At 40.4% G+C, this 24,526-nt stretch overlaps 1 protein-coding gene across 3 annotated transcripts in view; it reads left to right on the top strand.

Moving 5' to 3' along the window:
• The window catches only part of cacna1ba (calcium channel, voltage-dependent, N type, alpha 1B subunit, a), a 927,013-nt gene that overhangs the window by 643,350 nt on the left and 259,137 nt on the right, over positions 1 to 24,526 (top strand). For 2 of the 3 annotated variants that reach the window (XM_072240685.1, XM_072240684.1), the window contains exons 10-12: positions 13,206 to 13,321; positions 20,054 to 20,110; positions 23,878 to 23,967. In XM_072240685.1, the coding sequence (XP_072096786.1) occupies positions 13,206 to 13,321; positions 20,054 to 20,110; positions 23,878 to 23,967 (263 nt within the window). Of the gene's footprint in view, positions 1 to 6,500; positions 6,516 to 13,205; positions 13,322 to 20,053; positions 20,111 to 23,877; positions 23,968 to 24,526 lie in introns of those variants that run through there. The other variant, XM_072240686.1, reaches the window with a different exon arrangement.

The following is a 24,526-nucleotide window of genomic DNA, read 5'->3' as shown; positions in this document are numbered from 1 at the left end:
GAAATACTTACGGGGAACCTGAAGGGAACTTTCTTTGTTAGAGGGTGGTGGAGCTGTCAGCAGAAGTGGTAGATCCAGATTCAATCGCAACAGATAGAACATCTTTCATTGTTTTCCTTAAGCACACCTGTTTTTTTTTATTCATTGTCGGCAAAAAACTGGAGCAACTTTACTTTTTGTTTTGTTATATCATAAACTGTGGACAGACCAATGTTATACAAGTTGCACATGCTTTTCACAGACTGTGAAGTTTTCTCAGAACTTTCACCTTATCTTGTACAGATGTTTGTGCTTTACACCACGAGAGGCGCTTTCTTTATTCAATGAAGACACGACTGGGGCTAGATGAGGTTATGAAAATAAATGCAGAATGACACAGAGGAACAACTCACTTCTTTTAAAGACCGTGCCAACAGCTGATTCTGCTAATGGTGCCACCGAAACAGTGGCAATGGGTTGGCACGGCGATGCGGGAAATTTGAAATTAGGCTGGCGAAAGTTATGTCCAAACCAGCAGTGGAACCGGATTACTGACTGCTGGGTTCGAGGCAGCCGACCTGCATTTGAATTTAGTTAAAATGGTTTTATGTGTTTTGTGCTCCTAATAATTTTCAAATGTTTTACTGCATCTAATATGCATTTAAGTGTATTCAAGAAGCATTTCAAGTGTATTTAAAGTTTAGACAACTAGTGCATTTTAGACAGCAGTTAGGGCTTTCCGTGAGCGGAATTTGTTCTGCATTCTCCATCCTGTCCCTAATAATATTTCCATTGTGGGTGGTCCAGTTATTGTGCGAGACATCAATGTGTCTGACAGAGTTAGTTTCTCTGCAGATTCCACCGGAACTGTGGGAACCACAGCTACCATGTGATATGTACACATCTCGCTTAAAGCAAAAACAAAGTTAAACCAGCATTTAGGACTCCCATGTCTTCGTTAGATATTAGTTTAAGATTTTGAAGTTAGAAAGCATGACATTGGCAATGAGGTATTTTTAAGTAAAGTATTAAGTAAAGTGCATCTAAAGCTGCTTTAAAAAGGCACTGGCCACAGCTTCTGGGACTCTACCTTGGGAGAGTTTCTTTTGTATATTGGCCCATATTGCTTCATACCTATTAGTACCTGTGGATTCGCTACAGTGATCAGTGAAATTTTCCCTTCCAAAGTTCCCAAGCCATGCCATGCTCATGAATTGGAGTTGGTTTATTATCGTCACATGCGACAAAATAGAGTGAAAAGCTTGTCTTGCGTACTGTTCATGCAGATCGGAGCATTACTCAGGGCACTGTGACGAAACAATAAGAATAAAGCCTAACAGCTGCAGAGAAAGTGCAGTGCAGGTAGACAATAAGCTGTAAAATCATTACGAGACAGATTGTGAGGTCAAGTGTTCATTTAATAGTCTTAAAACAGACATTCAAATGCACACACCTTCAGATTGTGTTACTAAAGATGGCAGCTGTCAATCACATTATCAAATGCTTCACAGTAATTTCACAATATACTGAACTATTATTACAATTTTTAAGTATTTAAAAAAAAATTGTGAACTGCTCAGCAAACTGTTTGCTTAAATGCAATTAAGAAAAGTGCATTTAAAGCTGCTTTTAAAAAGGTACTCCAACTGTTGGTTCCGAAGTAAATCTACTTGTTCACATGCAATTGAGAACCTGGGCTGGGGCAGCACTTGAAGGTCTAAAGTTTTTTTTTCCTGAAGAGACTTTATTTTTCAGGTTTTTGCTCAAACTCAGTTGCACGTTAACAAGTGTCACATGAACAAATATAACCGAGGAGCATCACAGGATGCAATTTGCTTACTTTCCTTACAATAAGAATACAGTGGATTCTGGTTAATTGGGCCATCGGTTAATCAGGGCAGCTGCTTATTTGGACCAACTCTTAAAGAACAAAAACTAAATCAAGAGTATAATTGGGATTCCCTTCATTTACTTGGGGCACTAAGCCACTTAATTGGGGCAGGAGATTGTTGCCGAACAGTTTCTAACTGGCGCGTGCACTTGGGTGGTAGTTACACACTACACAGTGCTTAGAACAAATAGTTTTTAAATAGCATCAGTTGCATTTATTTTTGTCTCTGATCATTGGTGAGAAAAAAACAGTAAGATGATTCAGAACCGTTTTGCTCACTGCCGTTTCAAGCTCTCAGGCTTGGAGATACAAGAAACGGCCGAGGGTGAAAATGAAAAGATTTCACTGCTTCAGTGAGCTAGGGAGCTATGGAGAATCTGAAGGTATTAACATTCATCTTGAATGTTACAATGAAAGTAAAGAATTGGAGGATGCAATCATCGATAGCATTGTGTGAAGGCAGTCCGTAAACCACAGTGCACAAGTCTGTGCTGATTTTGTTCATTTATTGTCAATCATAAGAATGCAACAGTGCTGTGTATTTAACATTTCAATAATATTTGAGTCATCTTATATATATATAGGTTGATTAAGCATTCTTGATCATTTAAATAATTAATCACAGGTTATATGTAAAAATATGTTAATTGCATATGTCATCACGTTACCACGCGATACGTGTGTGCCTCGCTTACAAAGACAAAGTTAAACCAGCATTTCGGACTCCCATGTCTTCATTAGAATTAGTTTAATATGTTGAAGTTAGAAAGCGTGACATTGGTGACGAATAATTTTTAAAACAAACCCGAGATGGCCACCGAGCTGTTAAAGTGCAGTGACACATTCAAGTTTAGACTTTATACTTTAATGCTTTATTGTTGCCAAACAATTGATACTAGAACGTACAATCATCACAGCGATATTTGATTCTGCGCTTCACACTCCCTGGATTACAAATATTAAATATTAAAGATATTAAAAATAGATAAAATTAGTAAATATTAAAAATTTAAATTATAAATCATAAATAGAAAATAGAAAAATGGGAAGTAAGGTAGTGAAAAAAAACCGAGAGGCTGGTCTGGATATTTGGAGGGTACGGCCCAGATCCGGGTCAGGATCCGTTCAGCAGCCTTATCACATCTGGAAAGAAGCTGTTCCCAAATCTGGCTGTATGAGTCTTCAAGCTCCTGAACCTTCTCCCAGAGGGAAGAGGGACGAAAAGTCTCTCTAAACAAACGCAGCAAGGAGTGTCGAGTAAAATACATAGCCCAGCACATGCAGACAGTTGAGTTAAAAAAAAAAGCAGCACAACACATCTTCTTCAGAAGGGAGGAGACAATCAAGTTTAAAAAAAGTCAGAAAATGGAAGAAGCTTATGGGTTCATAAGGAGCAAGGAAGAATTCCAGGCTTCATAGAGAGTGAGTACTGGGTGGTAATAATCATTAGAAAAAATCAGAAATGGCTGGCTACATCAGAAAGATTCATGTCTGATTACACCGCAGGTAATTGACTCATGTATACTGAACTATTGAAACAATATTTTGAAGGAAATGAAATAACCAATGAGAAACGAGTCCCTGTTTTGCCACACATACACACAAAATGCTGGAGGAACCCAGTAGGTCAGGCAGCATCTATGGAAAAGAGTCAATAGTCAACGTTTTGAACTGAGGCCCAGCAGTCCTGATAGAGTGTCTCAGCCCGAAACATCAACTATTGCCTCCTTTCCATAGATGCTGCCTGACCTGCTGAGTTCCTCCAGCATTTTGTGTGGATTTCCAGTATCTGCAGGTTTCTTGTCCTTGGCCTATTTTGATAAATGCTTTGGATTTTAAGGTATTGCATTTGCTTTGAAGTTTAGGTGCTCCAAAAATAAAAACATCAGAAATGAGCTTTGGTGTTTTTGTAAAAGTAATGCAGGAACACTTAGAGCTAAAGCCATTGTTGATTGCCGAACACTTTAGGTTTCGTAAGCAGTATCAAAAGGAAGGGGAGTCCATTTCAGCGTATGTGGCTGAATTGAAGAAATTGTCTGAGCATTATCAGTTCAGTAATGGGCTTAGTGATACAGTAAGAGATCATGTAGTTTTTGGAACCTTTAAAGAAAACATTCATAAACAGATCCTAACTGAAGCAGAACTTACTTTCAGGAGAATAGTGGAATTTTCTGTTTCAATGGAAACCACAGACAGAGACATAGTTGAGTCGTTGTCAGGAATGAAAGTGAGTGTGAATGAAATTGCAATGTCTAAACAGAAAATGGCCTGGCCGAATAAATCATGTTACCATTGTGGCAGGGTCTCATTAACACCGAACAAATGCATTTTTAAAGGTGAAACTTGGAGAACATGCAACAAAGTAGGACACATTCAAAGAGCTTGTTGGGCAGATAAAAATAAATGAACTGCACAGAGAAGAGAAAAGATAAAAAGTCAAGTTACAGTTTGAAAAAGAGCACTAATCTGAACGCTGTTGACGAAAAATCTGATGCTGATGAGAATGACACAGGATTGTGTGACCTTGAGATTTACAATGTGAATCAATTGTAATCAAGCAATATGACTTACACCAGAAGTGAATGACAAATTAATTAAAATGGAATTGGACACTGTTTCAGCTGTTTTGGTTATTGCACAAAATGAGTTTGAATGGCATTTCAAAGATACTAAACTGAAGCCTGCAGATATCCAACTAAGAACTTATACTAGAGAAGAGATAACTCCTGTATGAATAACAGCAACTAACAAACCAGATTAAGCTTGTATGTGGTTGAAACAGAAGGACCAGCATGGTGGGAGTATGATTGGCTGAGCCAACTACAACTTGATTGGAGAACCATCCACAATTTGTAAATCACATCCCATGCAATGAAGTCATCTGAAAGTGATTTAAGAAAGGTACTGGAAGATGCCACAACTGTCTCCATGCTGAACACCATGAACAGTTGCCAAACAGAAGACAAACTAGTGTTGAGGCAAACCCCTGTGCCTGTGGTTGGAAGGCATATTGAACCAAGGAAGGACCATACTGCTCAGAGGAATCATGAAAGTGACAAAAGCAGTGGTCTGACTAAAGCAGTTGTTGTAGGCAACATATCTGAGAAAGCTTCTGTTATGTTAATCAGGCAGTTACTTGTGAAAGGTGGCTTGGTTTTAAGCTGGGAGAGAGTTCAAGGAGCTTCAGGAAAGTTGGAAGCAACAGCTTCTGTGAGTAAAAAGAACCAGAATCTACTCTGTGTGCATTAAAGTTATTGCATGAACTTAAAGTGCAAGATCAAAAAACTGCTTGTAAAATGCAAAGACCAAAGCCCAGCTGGATGAATGGAAGGCCAAAAAGAAAAGAATCGATGGAGACACAAAAACAGAGGATTCATCAGATGATGTTCTGGACGAGGAAACCAAGAGGAGAGATCAGATTGTAAAGGAAGCAATAGAAGGATTAATAAGAGAATACTCCAGTAAACTAAATGGATCTTCCCAAGATCAAGGTGCACAAACTGGAAGAAGAAAAAGGAAGGAGAAGAAAGGTGCCCAGAGCTGTCAGAACCACTTCCTGCAGTCTCAGAATTAACTCCTACAACCACCATAGAGGAGGCCCCAGAAACTGAGATTGTTTCACAGCCACAAGTATCACCTGCCAAGTAGTATGACCACCTCCCCCCCAACCCTTGTCAGGAAAGACATTATCCCACAAGAGTAAGAATTCCTTCTCAGCGATTTAAATCTTAAGGCCTGAATGGGACAACTTAAATTTACTATGCTGTGGATGTCTGTACATAGTAGCTGTATTGTAGAGTATACGGTGTATGTAGTTGTGACGCATCCTCTATTGCGTTGAAGTTTATAGCTCAGCAGGGAGGGGTTTCATGTATTTAGTATTTCAATAATATTTGAGTAATTGATTAAGCATTCTTGTTCACTTAATTACTTAATTATGGGTTTTATTTAAAAATGTACTAATTGCTTACATCATCATGCTATTATATCATATGTGTGTGTGTCGCCTAAAATAAATACAAAGTTAGACCAGCATTTCAGACTCCCATGCCTTCCTTTGAATTAGTTTAATATTTTGAAGTAACAAAACATAACAGACAGTGTATGCGGAATTCCTCCATCGGTAACTATTAGGAACTAATGCACAGTTTTATAATACTGTAGCAGTATCAATAATATTCTAATGTGTTCTGCATTTCATTTAAATACATAATTTGTTAGTTAAGTGGTAGTTTGTCTTTTTTATGGCTTTTAAACTATTTCCTTAAAACTTTGGCTAGTTGGGGCAGCTGCTTGCTTAATTGGACCAAAATGTACACGCTCTGATGTGTCCCAGTTAACCAGAATCCACTGTATATTGATTTCTTGAAATGTAATAAACTAACTTAACTTCATTTTCACAGTTGAAAAATGGGTTTAGAATTACAGTCAAGTATTTGTAATAAGTGACTAGTTCAACAATTAAAATGTTTGATATTTTTTAATCATTGAAAATAAAACATTTATTTCTATTATTTATTCCACTGGTTAGGTTCTTAGTACATTTTACTATTAATGTTTAAAAGCTTTTGAAATGCCTATATAAACCAGGTTTAGCTTGTAGAGCTTCTTCAAACTGTTGCAAACATAAACAAGCGGTACACAGGTATTTTCTATCTGGGGGAATATTTAAGGGTGGGAAATTAATTCTGACCTGCATTTACAATTGCAGAAGAGTAACCTTGCTCAATATATATTGCACTTAAAATGTATCAAACTTTTAATTTGCATTGGTTGCCTTAAGTGTATGGTAGAGGTTAAAATGACAACTGAACGAGTAAAGCTCATGAATCTTTGAGATGCATAAGTTGAAGCTTATTTGAGACTCAAGAGGGAGCACTTTTGTGTGGACACCAAAGAATGCAGATGCTGGAATCTGGAGATTTGCACTTCATAAGGTTCTGTTTTGCTTTTGCTCATTTATATCCATTCCAACCATCTTGGACATCTTGTTTTAAGGTCAATGGACCTTTGGTCTGAACCAGATTATTTAACACAATGTAAATATTAGGGAAAATAAATTGAAGAGAATGAACAAAAGTTTCAATTAAGGGTGAGAAACAATGAGCAGTGTTTAGAAAAGTTGTTTAAATTTTGTTAATTTTAAAAATATCCAGCTATAACTTCAGAGCATCCCAAGGTACTTTAAAACCATTCAAGCATTTCTGAACTTTCAAAAATGTAGGAAGTACGGCAACTGGAGGAGGAGGAGAAGATGGCGGCATGACGCAGCACGTGCAGCCTCTCTGGTGAATGATATCTGTAATCTGTCAAGTAGGGTACCATGCACAATTCTGATTTGATGGAGACAGATGTGAGAGTACAGAGGAACATCTGGAGAAACTTCTGAAACGCCCGCTTCGCTGCCGCTGCTACTGTGTGGTCCAGAATCTCCAGAGCAGAAGGCCCTGAGTCCTCGGCTTTGCTTGTTTTGGCGGCTGGGGTGAGGTCGAAGGCGCTCGGGAGGCTGTATCAGAGGAGCTGGTCGGAGGCTTGAAGTTTTCAGATGGACGGACTCAGTGTCGGCTGTGGTCGGGTGCTTCCAATGCATCGGCAGTTGTTGGTGCCTGGAGGTTTATGACAGGGAGTTTCTCCCTTTAGACGCCTGCTATTGGGGACTCGGGAGTCGATCAGGACTTGAGACTTTGTTTTACTGTGCCCATGGTCTGTTCTTTATCAAATTATGGTATTGCTTTGCACTGCTGTAACTATATTTTATAATTATGTGGTTCTGTCAGTGTTAATCTTTGGTTTGTCCTGTTTTTCTGTGATATCACTCTGGAGGAACATTGTATCATTTCTTAATGCATGTATGCATTTCTAAATGACAATAAAGGAGTGTTCTCATAATCTAATCTAAATCTAAATAAAACTGGTTAGTAGTAACAAACCAGGAAAGGCGCATTTGATATGAATCAGACCACTTGTTTCAGTGATGTTGATGAAGTGTAATGGTTGACTAGGTTAGCAAAGGATTGTTCCTTGAATCTTCCTTACGATATATCTTCTGCTTTCACCTGAGAGGAACTTCAGTTTAACATGGTACTTGAGAGTGCTACACTCCCTCAGCAATGTACCGGGCTAGTTTTGTGTGCTCAGCTGGAGAACTTTAATTTCCTTACTTCGCCATTGCTGCTTTGAGCCTCCACACTTGGAAAAGTTAACTTACTGCTGCAGAGCAGTTGTGAGATTAATTTCAACAGCATAACCTTAACTTGGTGCATGGACATTATTGTGTATTTAATATTTCAGTAATATTTGAGTAATATTGTAAATATATTGTTTTGTGAAGCTTTTTCTTGTTAATTTAAATAGTTCATTATAGGTTATATATAAAAATTAGTGAATTGTGTATGTCTTTTACGCCACCACATCATTTGCACCTCACTAAAGTGAAAAACAAAGTTAGACTTTTATTCCTAGCCTAGTGTTTTTGCTTTTAATTAGTTTTATGTTTTGGAGTTACAAAACAACAGTGACGATGAGTCAGTTTTAAATGAATCTGAGACAACTACCTACCTGTTGAAGTGCAGCAAGAAGCCTTATGAGTTAAAAAAGAATCACAGCACATGTTCTTTGGAAGGGAAGACAGAGTCAAGTTTAAAAGAAGGCAGAAGATGGACAAGTTCATGGGTTCATAAATAATGAGTACCAGATGATAATGATATTAAATAAAAAGAGCAGACATGACTGGCTACATCAGAAAGATTGACATGTTTCATTACACAACAGATAACTGGATATTATATATGGAGAAGTTTGAGCATATTTTAAAGCAAATAAAAAAAGCCAATGAGAAACAAGTACCAATTTTGCTGAGTGCATTTGGATTAAAGGCACGGAGTTTGCTTTGAAGTTTAACTGCTCCATTCAAACCAGCTGAAATGAGCTTTCCTGATATTATGAAAGTAATGCAGGAATATTTAGAACAAAAACCATTGTTGATTGCAGAATGTTTTAGGTGTCATGAGCTGAATCAAAAGGAAAGGGAGTCAATTTCAGTGTATAATTGAAGAAATTGTCTAAGCATTGTCAGTTTGGTAATGGGATTAATGATGCACTGAGAGATCATTTAGTTCCTGGAATCTTACAAGAAAACGTTTAAAAACGACTCCTTACTGAAGCAAACTTACATTTAAAAGAACAGTTGAAGTAGCTGTATCAATGGAAACCACAGACAGAGATGCAATTGAGTTGCAGTCAAGAAGGAAAGTGAGCATGAACAAAATTGCAATGTCTGAAAAAGGAAGCTGCATGGCTGAACAAATTGTGTTACTGTTGCGACACATACCAGACCAATGCAGAGCTAAAGGTGAAACTTGCAGAAAATGCAACCAAGTAGGACATATACAAAGAGCATGTCGGGCAGACAAAAATAAATGGACTGCACAGGGAAGACAAAAAGACAGAAAGTCGAGTTTCAGTTTCAAACAAAGCACTAATCTGCATGCTGGTGATGAACAATCTGATAATAACGACAGTGACACAGGACTAGGCAGCCATGAGATTTACGTGTGAAAACTAACAAGAGACACACAATATGGCTTACACCAGAATAAATGGATAATTAATTAAAATGGAATTGGCCACTGTCTCAGCTGTTTCAGTCACTCCACAAAATGAGATTGAATGGTATTTCAAAGATACTGAACTGAAGCCCACTGATAGCCAACTAAGATCTTATACTAGAGAAAAGGTAACTCCTGTGGGAATGATGTTCTTGACAGTGAAACACCACAACAATCAAAAAAAACCACATTGAGCTTGCAGGTGGTAAAAACAGAAGGACCAACATTGTGGGGGTGTGATTGGCTGAGACAACTACAACTTGATTGGAGATCCATCCTCCATTTGCATGCCACATCCCCTGTAACAGAGTCAATGGAAAACGAATTACGAAAGGTACTGGACATGCTACAACTGCCGTACTGTGCACCATGAACCGTTAACTAAAAGAGGGCAAATAGATGTTTTGGGTCAACTTCTGTACCTCTAGTTGGAAAGCATATTGGGCCAAGGAAGCACCATGCTGCTCAGAAGAATTGTGAAAGTGACAAAAGCAGTGGTCCGACTACAACAGTTTTTATAGGCAACATATCTGAGAAACTTCTGATATGTTAGTTAGACAGTTACTTGCAGAATGTGGCTTGGTTTTAAGCTGGGAGAGAGTTCAAGGAACTTCAGGGAAGTTGCAAGCATTCAGCTTTTGTGAATACAAAGAACCAGAATCTACTTTGCGTGATTAAGGTTATTGCATGAACTTCAAGTGGGAGGCAAAAAGCTGCTTGTAAAAGTAGATGCAAGGACCAAAGCCAAGCAAAATGAATGGAAGGCCAAAAAGAAAGTAGTCAATGAAGTTATAAATACAGAAGATTCATCAGATGATGTGGATGAGGAGACCAAGGGGAGAGATCAGATTGGAAAGGGAATAACAGAAAGATTAATGAGGGAATTCTCCACTGAACTCAATGCACCTTCCCAAGATCAAGCTGCACATCCTAGAAAGAAGAAAAAGGAAAAGAAGGAGGACGATGACATAAGTGCTATGGAAATGGAAGAGGGTAAACTTAACCTAATTTCTCAAGAAATGAGCAAGTTCAGAGATACTCACAAGAAACTAGAAGAAAAAGGAAGATGAGAAAAAAGAAGTTGAATAGGAGAAGAAAGGTGTCCAAAATTGTCAGAACCACTTCCTGCAGTCTTAGTATCTTTTGGCTCTCAAAGATAGAAAATGTTGAAAGTATTCAGCAGCCCAGGCAGCAAATGTGGACTTGGGAATGGAGTCAAAGTATTTCTGTTACGACCATTGCTGCCTTACCGACCCAGCGTATTGAGCATCTTTCTGTTTTATATTTCAGATTTCCTGCAACCTCAGTTTTTAAGTTTTCTCAACTTTCCAAAGCTAGCTTATCAATTACCTGAGTTACCCAAATCCCACAAAAATATTATGTAATTCTTTAATCCTAGTCTGTTTTCTCCTGGCACATACAGCACTAAAACTAAGTAGCATTAGTTCATTTCGAGAAAGCGTTCATTACATCAAATTAGACTGAAGGAGAAGAAGCCATCACACCTTCACACTTACTCTGCAGTCAACCAGCTGATCTTCCACCAATAACCACCTCCTTTATTCCTTGTTTTGCTGAAACCAAACTGATCATTTGACATTACTGATGGCAGTTTGGAACTTAATAAACTGGGATGTCTGGCATCTCCTTTAGTCTGTCTGAAGGTGCAGCAAGTGAACACAAGGAACCTAGGGCATGAGAAGATCTGACTGTCTAGTGCAGGGGTAGGCAACCTTAAGCACAAATGATTTTCTAGCATACGTTATTCATTAATTTGAGGCAAAACATAACTAGATGTATTAAAATGAATAATTCCCATATTTCAAGTTTTTTATGGCATTTATCTGGCCCACTGTCTGCTCATTAATACGCGATCTGGCCCACAGAGGCAAAAAGGTTGCCGACCCCTGGTCTAGAGTGATCGGCTTCGGTTGGTGGTTGCATTTAGAATGGACAACTGTCTCTAGGGTGTCCTTCTACAATCAGGTCTCTCTGATCCTAAATACTCCCAAGGTCCTACCATTCAGGGTATATATCTAACCTTTATTAGAACCCACACCCCTCCCCAGGTGCATAAGCTCACATTTATCAGCATTATATTCCAGCTTCCATTGCCCTGCTCAATTTGCCTGCTGTTCAACAGTGTTCTGTAGCCTCAAACTATCCTCATCAGTATCAACAGTACCACCAATGTTGGTTCTTTTACAGACTTACTAGTCATATCTTGTATACTCATGTCCATATCAGTAATATATACAGAAAACAGTCAGAATCCCAACAAAGGTTACTGGTATACCATCATCTTCTTTGATAACCAAGTCAAGTTTCAATCCATTTTGCATCTCATGGGCTCTAATCTTTTGGCCCGCCTTCCATTTGGGGAATTTATTAAAGGCCTCAATGAAGTCCATGTAAACCACATCAAGCAACTGCCTCATCAATATATGTAGTTACCTCTTCAAAAAAAATCAATTAAGCTCATCAGACAAGATCCCTCACCAACAAAACCCTTGCTGACTATTCATGACCAATTAAGGGTGGATTAATGCTGTTGCTAAGAATTTTTTTCCAATAATATCCCTATAACTGGCGTTTGACTAATTGGATTGTAGTAACCCAGATTACCTTTGCTGCCCTTCTTAAATAAATGACCGTATTTGTTGTCTTCTAGTCAATTGCTATCTCATTTATCTTGTTCAGAGTACCAACAATCTCCTCTCTTAGCATTCTGCGATATTCCCTCCTTTGACTCACTAAGACGCCTTATACAGTACCTCCTTTTTAATTTTAATGTGCTCTAAAATTTCACCATCACAATGGCAATACAATTGCCTTTCTCAGTGAATGCAACTGAAAGGCATTCAGTGAGACCCTACCACTTGCTCTGGTGCCACACAGATTTCTCCTTCGGTCCATAAAGGAACCCACTGTTTCCCTGATTACCATCTTGTTCCTCATAAAATGCCTTGGGATTTTCCTTAATTTTATCAGCCAATAATAGTTCATGGCGGTTCTTTGCCCTTTAAGCATCCCACAACACTCTGTGCTGCTGAAGGAGGTCTTTTAGGATCTTTAGTACTGTACACCAACCATACAGTTTCATTATTTTCCTATCAAACTCTTCCTATTTCTTGCCGCATTCACTCGTCACCTTTACAGCAACACGTCAGCCCCGAACTCTCAGTATTTCACTTTTAAAAGACTGCCACTTCCCTTTACCTGCAAGTAGCTGCTCCCTGTCTACATTTGCCAAGTCATGTCTAATCTTAATAAAGTCAGCAATTCCTGCAACTGTGTTACTCAACACACAAGCATTCCTTGTTCTCACTCAGATTTTTGACTCTTCACTATCTTAAGTACTGGTTTGCCAAGTAAGGTTGGTTACGACTGTCCTCAGCTCCTTAGGATCTTCATCTCCAACTTAAAACTATTTCTCTCTTTCCCAGATGAAAGGTCTTCAACTTGAAATACTGACTCTGTTTCTGCTTCTGAAGATGGTACCTAGCTGTTAAGTGTTGTCAGCATTTTTTATTTTATTTTAAAACTGAAAACTAACATTAAGGTCAATTCTTTTTTTTGTTCAATTCCTCTTTGGGATCAACTGGTGAGCAAAACCCTGAAGTGATGGCCATTTCTCCGCCTTTGTTTTGTAACATGCTAATTAACGCAATTACTTTCTTTTAGCACAAAACAAACAAAAAAGAAACAAGTCTACTTTTATTTTGCAGTGAGTTTGCAAAGGAAAGAGAAAGGGTGGAGAACAGACGGGCTTTTCTCAAACTGAGAAGACAGCAGCAGGTAGAACAAGAATTCAACAGGTACCTGCGTTGGATCCATATAGCTGGTGAGAACATGGTTAATGTTTGAATCTGTGCACAAGTTCAGATCCTCACGTATAATTACCACATGTTGTCTGTAGGGGCCTTGGTGGCAAATTGCATCTGGTTTCTTTGTGCTGATCACTTGTGGAAATCAGACATCCCACCCTGCAAAAACTCATTTCAGGGAGGTAGCACCACCATTTCTGGGAGGTAGCACCCCCGCCCCCCGCAACCCCATATCCCCCCCGTCACCCCCCCACCGTCGACCTCCAAGGGTGTATGTAATACTTTGTTTAATGATTTTGTCAAATCTGTAAACCAAGTTGGATATATGCGGAAAATGTGACATTAAAATATGTACTTATATTATCATGTTTATTCTATTACAACTTTAAGCAAGACTACAGGGAGTTTGGCCTCCTCATGTAGGGCATCAATAGCATTGCTCCTTGGCAGCTAGCCAGCTAGTTTAAATCAGGGGTCCTCAACCTATTTTGCACCGCGCATCGGTTTAATATTGACAATATTCTTGCGGACCGGCCGACCCGGGGGGGTGGGGGTGGATGTTAAACACGACCGGAATGTAGGTTGTAAGTCAACTGTAAATCACTTGTAAGTAGCCAATACACTCAATTTCGTTTCTAAAGGGGGTTATCTAACGAATTTAATATTAAACACACAGCGCCTATTTTCCTCGCATGAATGTAGTGAGAAGTCAATTATAACAGTGGTCCCAAATCTCCAGGCCGCGAAGCATGCAGCAGTAGCCAGAACGCACCCAGTGCATCTTTAAGAAAAAAGCCGAAATAAACAAACTAATTGATTAGATGCCGCCTGGCACGTAATTAATTAGCATGTTTATTTTGGCTTTTTTCTTAAAGATGTGCTGGGTGTGTTCCGGCCACCATTGTATCCTTCACGGCCCGAAGAGTGGGGACCATTGATTAGTCACTTATAAGTCAACAGCATCATAACATTTTAAGTAACGTTTGGATATTAAACACAGCGCATATTTTCCTCGTATGAACATATAAAATCATTGCTACACACCAACATTGATGAATCAGTGGGAGCCCTGGGCTTGTTTTCCTGCACCAAGACGGTCCTATCGAGGGGTGATGGGAGTCAGCGATACTCGAAGGGGGATCCTTATGTCCAGTCTATTCCGCAATTTAGTTTTCATTGCATTCATTGCAGAAAACTCCGCTTCACAGAAATATGTTAGAAATGGAAGCAACGTTTTCAGTGCTTTCATGGCTATCTCAGGATATTGAGCCTTGACTTTGATCTAGAATACCGGCAGAGATGTTATGTCAAACATACTTTTCAGCCCGCCGTCATTTGCAAGTTCGAGGAGTTAATCTTTTTCCCGCGCTGACATGGATGATTCACCGGGGACATTCACAAATGGGTCACGGACCCATTCCTTTGCATGTCTTTGGTCACTGATGACCTCGCATGGGTTAAAATTCAACAGTGTGCGTGACGGGGAATGAAGAAAGGTGCAGCTGACTCATATAGTTTCATATCGCCAAATCATATTGCTTCCTTGTGGCCCAGTGGTTGGGGACCACTCTTAGCACGAAGAGAGACCAATCAGGATGCTCGCTCTCCCTCTCCCTCTCCCTTTCTTTCTCAAAAAAATCGATTTCTGGGATATTGTATATAATTTCCGGCATCAGGGAGCCACTATCGATATGCGGGAGACTCCCGGAACTTCCGGGAGAGGTGAGATGTCTGGGAAATAGAGTTGCTGGTTTCCAGGTTTACGTAATATAACTTATTAGGTGAAGTGAAGAAGGGATGGGAAGAAAGCAAGTAAATAATTCAACTGATTCCATGTTTTTCCCAGTTTGCTTTTGGTTACAGAAGGAAGCACACTTATTTTTCACTTTTTACAGATTATAGCTAATTAAATATGCCCAAAGACCAACTTGAAAATTCTGGAGGATATTTTTACATCAATGAAACTCCTTGTAGACAATTAGTTTATAATCTTTCAACAATACAGCTTTTGAAATACAGTTATTTAGAGTAAACTTATTATCAAAGTTACCGTATACTAAAGTTCATTTTCTTGCAAGCATTTAAAGGGGAAAAAGTAATATGATAGAATTTTATGAAAAACTATACATAAACAGACAAAGACTGACAAACAACTATCGTGCAAAAGAAGACAAACTGTACAAATAAAAATAATACTGAGAACATGAGTTGCAAAGAGTCCTTGTAAGTGAGTCTGAACGTTCGAGAATCAGTTCAGAGTAGTCATGATGAAGTTATCCACCCCGATTTAGGAGCTTGATAGCTGTAGGGTATTTACTGTTCCTAAACCTGATGGTGTCTGTCCCAAGGCTTCTATACTTCCTGCCTGAGCGTAGTAGCACGAAGAAGGTGCGGCCTGGATAGTGGGCGTCCTTGATGATGGATGCTGCTTTCTTGTAGCAGCACTCCATGTAAATGTACTTCTTGGTGGGAAGGGCTTAATCTGTGATGGACTGGGCTGCACCCATCACTATCTGTAGCTTTTTCTCTGATTCCGGGCATTTTGCTTCCATGCCAGGCCATAATGCACCCAGTTAGGATACTCTCCACTGTGTAAGTATTGAAGTTTATCAGTGCTTTTCATGATGTGCTGAATGTATGCAACCATAAGGAAGCAAAGGACAACATAATGAAATTGGTTAGCCTGAGATGTTACTGGGGCACTTGGCAGTGTAAAGCTAATTTAATGAAACCAGAGATGGCAAAGGGCAAGTTTGAATCTGCATCAGTTATTCACTGTCACCTTCAGTTTTAACCAACTTAATATCAAAACTGCAAGTAGATACAATGACACAAGAGATTCTGCCGATGCTGGAGATCACGCATAAAATGCTGGAAGAATTCAGCAAGTTGAGCTGTATCCATGGAGGGGAGTAAACAGTGGACATTTTGGGCTGCGACCCATCATCAGGATTAGAAAGGAACGGGGCAGAGACCAGGCCACGAAGGTCAGGGGAGGGGAAGGAGTACAACCCGGCAGGTGGTGGACAAGACCAGATGAGGGGGAAAAATGAGTGGGTGGAGGAGGGGGGGATAAAGTAAGAAGCTGGGAGGGGACACCTGGAAGTGGTAAGGGGCTGAAGAAAAACGGATCTAATAGGAGAGAATAATGCACTATGGAAGAAAGGGAAGGAGGAAAGGAAAGGGAAGAGGGAGGTAATTGACAGGAGAGGAGAAGCGAAGGGGTGAGAGGGTAACCAAAACGAGGAATAGAAAAAAAGGGAGAATGAGGAAGGAAGTAGAAATTACCAGAAGTTAGAGAAATCAACATTCCTGCCATCAGGTTAGAGACTACCCAGATGGACTGGGATGTTGTTCCTCTAACCTGAGTTTGACCTCATCATGGCAGGAGAGGATGCATGGACAGACATGTCAGAATCGGAATGGGAATTCAAACTGAAACTGATAGCCACTGGGAGAACCTGCCTTTTGTGCAGGGCAGAGCGAAGCTGCTCGACAGAGCGGTTCCCACAAACTGCATTGAGTCTTACTGACATGGAGGACGCCACACTAGGAACTCGGGATGCACCAGATGATCCCAACAGACTCGTGGGTAAAGTGTCACCTTACCTGCAGGAACTGTTCGGAGCCTGGATAGTGGTGAGGGGGAGGTGTTGCTCTTGGCAGGCAGGGGAAAGTGACACGAGGAGATCGATGGGGGGGGGTGGGTTTGAACAAATGGACAGGGGTGACACGTAGAGAGCAAACTATGGAGATTGGGGTGGAGGGGGAGGAGGAAAAGATGAGCTTAGTGCTAGGATCCTACCGAATGTGGTGGAGGTTAGGGAGAAGGATGTGCTGGATATGGAGTGGAAGCAGTTACTAATAATGGAAAATACCAACATTTGCTAAAACCTGATGGTCATGAAGAAATCCAAAAACAAAATAACAAAAAAAAATTGAAGCCCAAATAATAATACATTGGAAACATGCAAAAAATAAATTGGGGCCATTGATAGACATGAGTAAATCTGCAGATGCTGGAAATCCAAGGCAACACATAAAAAATGCTGGAGGAACTCAGCAGGTCAGGCAGCATCTACGGAAATGAAGAAACATTTGACATTTTGGGCCACGACTTCTTCTCACACCTTATCTCCTGATCTGTCTATCATCTTCCCCTGGTGCTCCTCCCCCTTCCCTTTCTTCCATGGTTGTCTGTCCTCTCCTATCAGATTTCTCCTCCTCCAGCCCTTTATCTCTTTCACCAATCAACTTCCCAGCTCTTTACTTCACCCCCACCCCCTCTCTTGGTTTCACCTATCACCTACCACCTTGTACTACTTCCTCCCTTCCTTCTTAGTCTGACTCCTTGCCCCTTCTTTTCCCGTCCTGATGAAGGGTTTCGGTTTACAGATGCTGCCTGCCCTGCTGAATTCCTCCAGCATTTTGTGTGTGTTGCTTGAGGCTATTCATTATTTATTGGTAATCAAAAGTTTGTCCAGTAGCAAAGAAGAACACAGGAAGAGTGGATCTAGACCAAAGCAAAAAGACAGGAAAGATCAAAAGAAAACCCTTAGCTTTCCATACAAGCAACAATATTATTGATACCTGTCAGTAACTATAAGTCCATTGTCCATAGGAGATTTTTGTTTTCAGATCTAGCTTAACTTAAGAGGAATTTCCAGGAAATGTGATACATTTTCCCAAGTATTGCTCTGTTTAATTTTGTCTGGCATCTTTAAGGAAGTATAGTTAGTCACAAATCTTGTGAAATGGGCAAAACTGTTTTCATGGGCTTGGCATGAAGGAAGTTCATGGTTAAATTTCCCAGCTTTGTTTTACTCCTGTGGAGCTTTTTCAAAGCATCACGCTGTATTCTATCAGGTAACATCGCTAACTTTGTTAAATTCATTGTAGTGAGTCCTTGATGTCTCACACTGGAATAAGGAACTACAAGAATTGAAGCTTTATCATTTCAGTCTGGGATAGTTTGTTTTAATACCCTTATTGGATTTTTTTTTAAATGCCAGCATTATGGAATGAGTGAATGTTTCTTTCCAATGTGTAAATATTTCTTTTGGACATTTGCACTCTTTCCATTGATTTTTTTTTTCTAACTCAGTTTCTGGTTTTACATAGAATTTTGTTTTTATACTGCAGTGCTTAAATTTGTTTTCTGTGCAATTTGAAATGCTGATCCATGCAAATTCAGTTCTTCCATCTCGCTGCACATGCAAGGTATCAAAACTCGTTATATTTCAGAACAGAGACGGTATAAATTTTCTAGTTTTCTTTCATGACTTAACAAAAGTCTAGATTTCTAGTTTTCTGTTCCATGCTGCAGCAGTTAAAATATGTATTTCATGTAACAAATGCAACAGCTTGTGGACAATCATCTGCATTTTATTTTTGGCGAAAGAAATCAGTATGTTTTGGGTAATCATTTACATAATATAAAATAAAATAGAATATATTTTAGCTTTCAAATTGCACATTTTCTCCAAAATTAAATCACATAACCCATCATAATTCATTTGTTAAATCTCTTGATGAAGTTGACAGATAATTTTCAAAATATTATAAACTAAGGGACAAGTAAACTGCAATTCTTAAGGCAACATTTTGAATATGAATGCGGTTTTACTGATTTTCATACCAGATTACAATCTCACCATGCATTTGTAATCCAGTAAATGCTTCTATCATGGCTGAAATTATATTGGGGTGTGAAAAGTAATTTTTTTTTCATTTCTGACCCAGTGGAATATTTAGGTGCCCACGTGCAGGGAACCATGTTATTTCTTTTGGCTTAAGTGTTTTTATTTAGGTATGATTGTACTTGAAGGCTATTTTAGAAATGTTTCTAATTGTATAGGAGCATATAAAGCTCTGTAATAAAAGCTTTGACATTTCATGCCCTGTCGAATTGCAGATTTCCACCCTAACACCATGTATCTCATGGTACTGGAGCTATCTGAATTCCTGACTTGTACGATAGAAGATAATGCAAAGAGACGTCACGGTTAGCGTAAAGCTATTACAGCGCCAGCGAGCTGACAGTTTGGCTGCTGTTTGTACGGGGAGTAGTAGTTTAATTGGTCACAGGGGTGTAATTGAGTGGCGTGGGCTCACTGGGCCGGAAGAGCCTGTTACTTTGCTGTATCTCTAAATAAAATAAAGATATAATTGCCATAAATGGAATTTAATGTCTTATGAAACTGTTGATCCACTGCATGGATCTTACATTAGTATAAGAGATTTAGAAAGATTTTCCCTGCCTATTTTCTCTTCAGTAGGTAACTTGCATCGCGAGATGTTTTGACATGCAGTTAGACAAAAGTAGCTCAGCTAGAAATGTAAATATTAAAATGCCAGATGCTGATAAGTGCAGATAAAAAATGTCTGATTGATGAGTGGAACTGATCAAATAAGACAGAGTGAGGATCCTTGGAGAGAGGATCAACGTTAATGTTTCCGGTCAAAGACCCTCATGGGGATTGAAAGGAGGAAAAGTATGATGGTATCAAGCTGCAGGGAGAATGTAGTGGATAGTTCAAAGGGAATACTTGTGATGGGGTGAGACCGGGATTGTGCTGAGGATAAGTTGTATATGTAGTCAATGGCTCCATGGGTTAATGGGATGAGTTGGAGGAGAACATGGTTCTTTTTTCATAGAAGCCATGAATTTGTTGTTTGGATAGTTTTACATTGTTTAAAAGGATGTCAAAATTGAAAATAACTTGCCTTCCTGTTCCTGTATCTTTCAGAGGAGGTCATGTTGGCAGAAGAGGACAAAAATGCAGAAGAAAAGTCTGCTTTGGATGGTATGTGCACATTGTTAATTGGACAGAAAACAACCAGTTCTTCAAAAATTGCACCTGTTAGATTTTACACCCTTACACGTTACCTTCTGCTGCCACCTTTGCCACCGACCATAATGGAAATGTTTGCCTGCAAACTCCTGCCTTCCCTGGGAGCAGGAGCCACAGGCAGCCAGGTGCTTGGAACTTCGCTTGTGCTCTCGCTGTAGCGTGACTCCGTGTTCGGCTTCTTGGTGAGGCAGAGCGGCCCAACGGGCAGAGTCACAGCCTCATACCTGCAGAGCTGCAGCTTCCATCCTGACCTGGAGCCTGTCTGATCTCCCTGTTGCTAAGTGGGTTTCCTTTCACGTCCCAAAGGTCAGTTTCAAATCAGTGTCAAATTTATTAGCACTGATGTGAAATTTGTGATTTTGTGGCAGCACTATAGTGCAAATATATAAAATCACAACAAATTACAAAATAACTAGTGCAAAAAAAATATTGAGATGGTGTTCATGGATTTGTGGACTATTCATAACTCTAATAGCAGACAGAGAGAAGTGATTATGAATCGGTGTGTTGCACGGGGTGACTGAGGAGAAGCCAAGTGCAGGACACCAGCACGTCGACTGAGTTGGGGATGCTGGCGTAGATGTGAACGTAGAACAGCAAACCGGAGGAATCTTGACAAGGAGACGGGATCTACAGGGACTATCTTGAAACTAGAGCAGACCTTGGAACTAAACTTAGAACTAATGGTTTGAAGCGGACGAGAGAACGAAGTATCACACAAGAATAGACCAACAAACTGGCGACCTGTGTAGTGACGCCATCGTACTTATTTCACAGTCTCTGACGCAAACCAGGTGTACCGTAATTAAGTAAACTAGCAGCAATTGGAGATCTAATGGCTGAAATTAGGGCATAATCAGGGAGAAAGGAGCATTAAAGGGGAACAACCAAATGGAACCATGACACGGTGTGTGTGTGGATACTCAGTCCCTTGTACCTCCTACTTGGGGGTAGTACAGGAGAAGTCGTGTCCCGGGTTCTGAGGGTCTTTAGTAATGGATGCCACCCTCCTGAGGCACTGCCTTTGAAGATATTCTCAATGGTGGAGAGGGTGGTGCCCACGATGGAGGTGCCTGCGTCAACAACCCTCTGCAGCCGCTACTGGTGCTGTATTGGAGGCTCCATACGAGGCTGTAATGCAACCAGTCAGATTGCTGTCCACTGTACATCTGAACGAATTTGCTCGAGCCATTGCTGATGTACCGAATCACCTTCAGCTCCAAATGAAGTAGAGCCACTGGCTTGCCCTCTTCATGATTGCATCAATGTGCTGGGCGCCCAGGATACATCCTCTGAGATGTTGACATGACGCTGCTTACCCTCTCTGCTGCTGGCACGTTAACAAGGTCTGGCGTGTCTTCTCCCGGCTTCCCCTTCCTGAAGTCCACGATTATTTCCTTTGGTTTGCTGGCACTGAGTAAGAGGTTGTTGCTGTGACACCACTCGACCAGTTGTTCTGTCTCACTCCTCGATGCCATCTAAAGTTCGACCAACAAAACTGGCCCAACTGTAAATCGCCTCCCATATGTAGGTGAGGGGTAAAGTCTGGAGAATGGTGATCGGAACATGTGGGAGGATAAAAAGGGATTAACGTGAGGTTTCTGTAAGGGGGTGTTTAATGGTCAGCACAGACTCAGTGTGGCTGGGCAGCATGTTTTGTGTTCTGGGACTCCAAAATTACAAGGGCTGGAATGACGTTTGACTGTCAGGGATTCACATCTCAATAGGCACCACAGCTGAGTCAGACCCTCTTAATAACAATGGTTTTTCTGGCCAGTGACTTCAGATTATTTATTAATATTGTGGGATAATTTCCACCCAAGGTAATGGCACTTTGTCAGTCACTTCCTAGAGACTTTCAGACAGATTCATGTATAGGAAAGGTTCAGAGGGATATGGGTCAAGTATGGGCATATAGGACGAGGTAAGGTGGCATCTTAGTTAGCATGGTCAGGTTGATCTGAGGGACCTGTTTTCCTGCCGTGTGACTATATGACTTGGCAATTGTAACTGTAATAACAAACCTGAGCAGGAGTGGCCACTGAGAATCAGAATTTTGGGACTATGCTGGGAAACTTCACAGGCTGAGTCCCCAAGAACCAAATGATGGTAACATTAACACATGAGTGGTTTCACCAGAATGGCTCCAGGGTGAAGGAAATCAACTGGGCCCCGAAAAGGGCCGATTGCAAAACCAGAAAACCAAACAATGAGGAGAAGCCCATCACTACCGACTGTCTTCCCTGTATTTCCAAGGTTACTGGAAGGATTGCCAGGATCCTGAAGAAATACTTGATTAATACTATCCACAAACCCGTAACGAAACGCAAGTCATTGCTTATGGGGTTCAAAGATGACCTGAGACTCAGGGTGGCTGGCATTTACAGGATTCCCTGTGAATGTGGAACAGGGTATAATGGCCAGATGGGATGCACGGTGGAAACCTACATCAAGGAACACAAGAGGTGTACCTGTTTGGGTTACCTGGAGAAATCGGTGGTAGCAGAACTTTGCGTTCGCAATGGCTATAGGATTGACTTCAATGGCACAAAACTACTGTGCTGTGGCAATAACATTTGGGACTGTCTGGTAAAGGAAGCCATTGAAGTAAAACTAGAGGAAAATAATTTTAACAAAGACAACGGTCTCGCTCCAAGTAAGAACAGGAATTTGATTGTAACCAAGGTGAAAGAGTGGAAAACTGAATGGATGAGGACTAACCAATCAGGAAGGACGGGACTGGGGGGTGTAAATACCACTGGACTAGACATGGCTGAGCATTATCCCTGTTGAAAATGGCAGAGTTTGTCAATGAAATATTGGTTATAGTTGATACCTGTACCCGGCTGGAAGCCTGAGAAAAGTTCATTCATGAATGTCGATGTTCATGGGGAGAACTTTGACAATCAAATCTCTCCTTAAACAGTGTTGGAGTTGGTGTGAGTGCCTAAATCAACATTCTTCAAGGAACCTATCCCAAGTATGATCTTAACAGATCAACCGGTAGCTCCTCATGTTGAAGTATCTCTTGCTGCACTTTGCTGATGTCTGCTGAGAGAGAGAATTGCATGTCAGTCATGAGCCACCACTGCTTCTTCTTTAAGAGCAAAGCCGACAACATTGGTGTGTGTGTTTCCTGTTCAGAAACACAATCTAGATGGTGAGTGGAAAAAACTAAGAAGCAAAGGATAAAAATGTGCTACTTTTGCAATGAACTCAAAAGGGGAATACAGTTAAGAATTCAGTGAATCTTCAACGCATCCAGCAGGGCAACATTTCAAGTATATTCAAATACTAGCTTAGAGGGTTTCATGACCCTAGGGGTATTTAATGTGATATTAGTAGAGTTTTGCTGCAGGTATGCTGTGAGCTGGACGTCAGATTGAAGCTGCAAATTGATCTCAACCCCAAATGGGCCACAACACCTTACGAAAGCACATAATTACCCATTATTGAAAAATTCTCTATGTGACCGACTATGTTTTGAACCCCAATACTGAACGAACTACTCTAACACAAATGGGGTTCAGTTGACAATCTAGGTTTACAGAGCGTGTATTTGATGTGATTGACCTTTTTGACCTTTACCCTCCAAGATGGCAGTTCCAAAGATTTGCTATCTCCTTTTTTCCGGTGCAGACAATTAATCTCATTTACCCAGTCACCCATCTTTTAATGAGTCAGATGTAAAGTTGCAGTAATTCTTGGTGTTTACACAGCTCTAAAGAGGGCAACCACAAAGAAGAGTAAGAATGACCTGATCAATGCTGAGGAGGGAGAAGATCACTTCACAGACATTTCCTCAGTGGGTGAGTACCATCTGCTCAAGTCCTCCTCACTTAAATTCATATGGCTATCAGAGAGCTTTATATTTAATTATATTTTAATGGCAGAGAGCTGGATAAAGAGAAAACTCTTCTCAACCACTAGCATTCAGCCTCTATTGCAGAATGCCCAACACAGTGACATAATAGTTCACATTTAAGCCACTGAAAAGGAAGATAAATTTCCAGCCAGTACTGCTTGATGTCTTTTTCTAGCATTGGCATGTATTGTGTAAGATTACTTGTGCACTGTGGTCAGGATATATACAAATTAGAAAGAAATCCATTGATATGGGAGGAACAAAGTGTGAGTGTCAGTGATACATTGGTGAGGGAGGGACAAGGGGGAGTGTCAGTGATACATTGGTGTGGGAGGGATGAGGGGGAGTGTAGGTACATTGGTGTAGGAGGGATGGGGGAGTGTAGGTGATACATTGGTGTGGGAGGGACGAGGGGGAGTGTAGGTGATACATTAGCGTAGGAGGGACGACATGGAGTGTAGGTACATTGGTGTAGGAGGGACGGGGGAGTGTAGGTACATTGG

Source organism: Mobula birostris, chromosome 22, assembly GCF_030028105.1.
Source record: "Mobula birostris isolate sMobBir1 chromosome 22, sMobBir1.hap1, whole genome shotgun sequence".
Taxonomy (NCBI): Eukaryota; Metazoa; Chordata; class Chondrichthyes; order Myliobatiformes; family Myliobatidae; genus Mobula; species Mobula birostris.
Note: the sequence above shows the minus strand (reverse complement) of the source record. Positions and strands in the feature narration are given on the sequence as shown.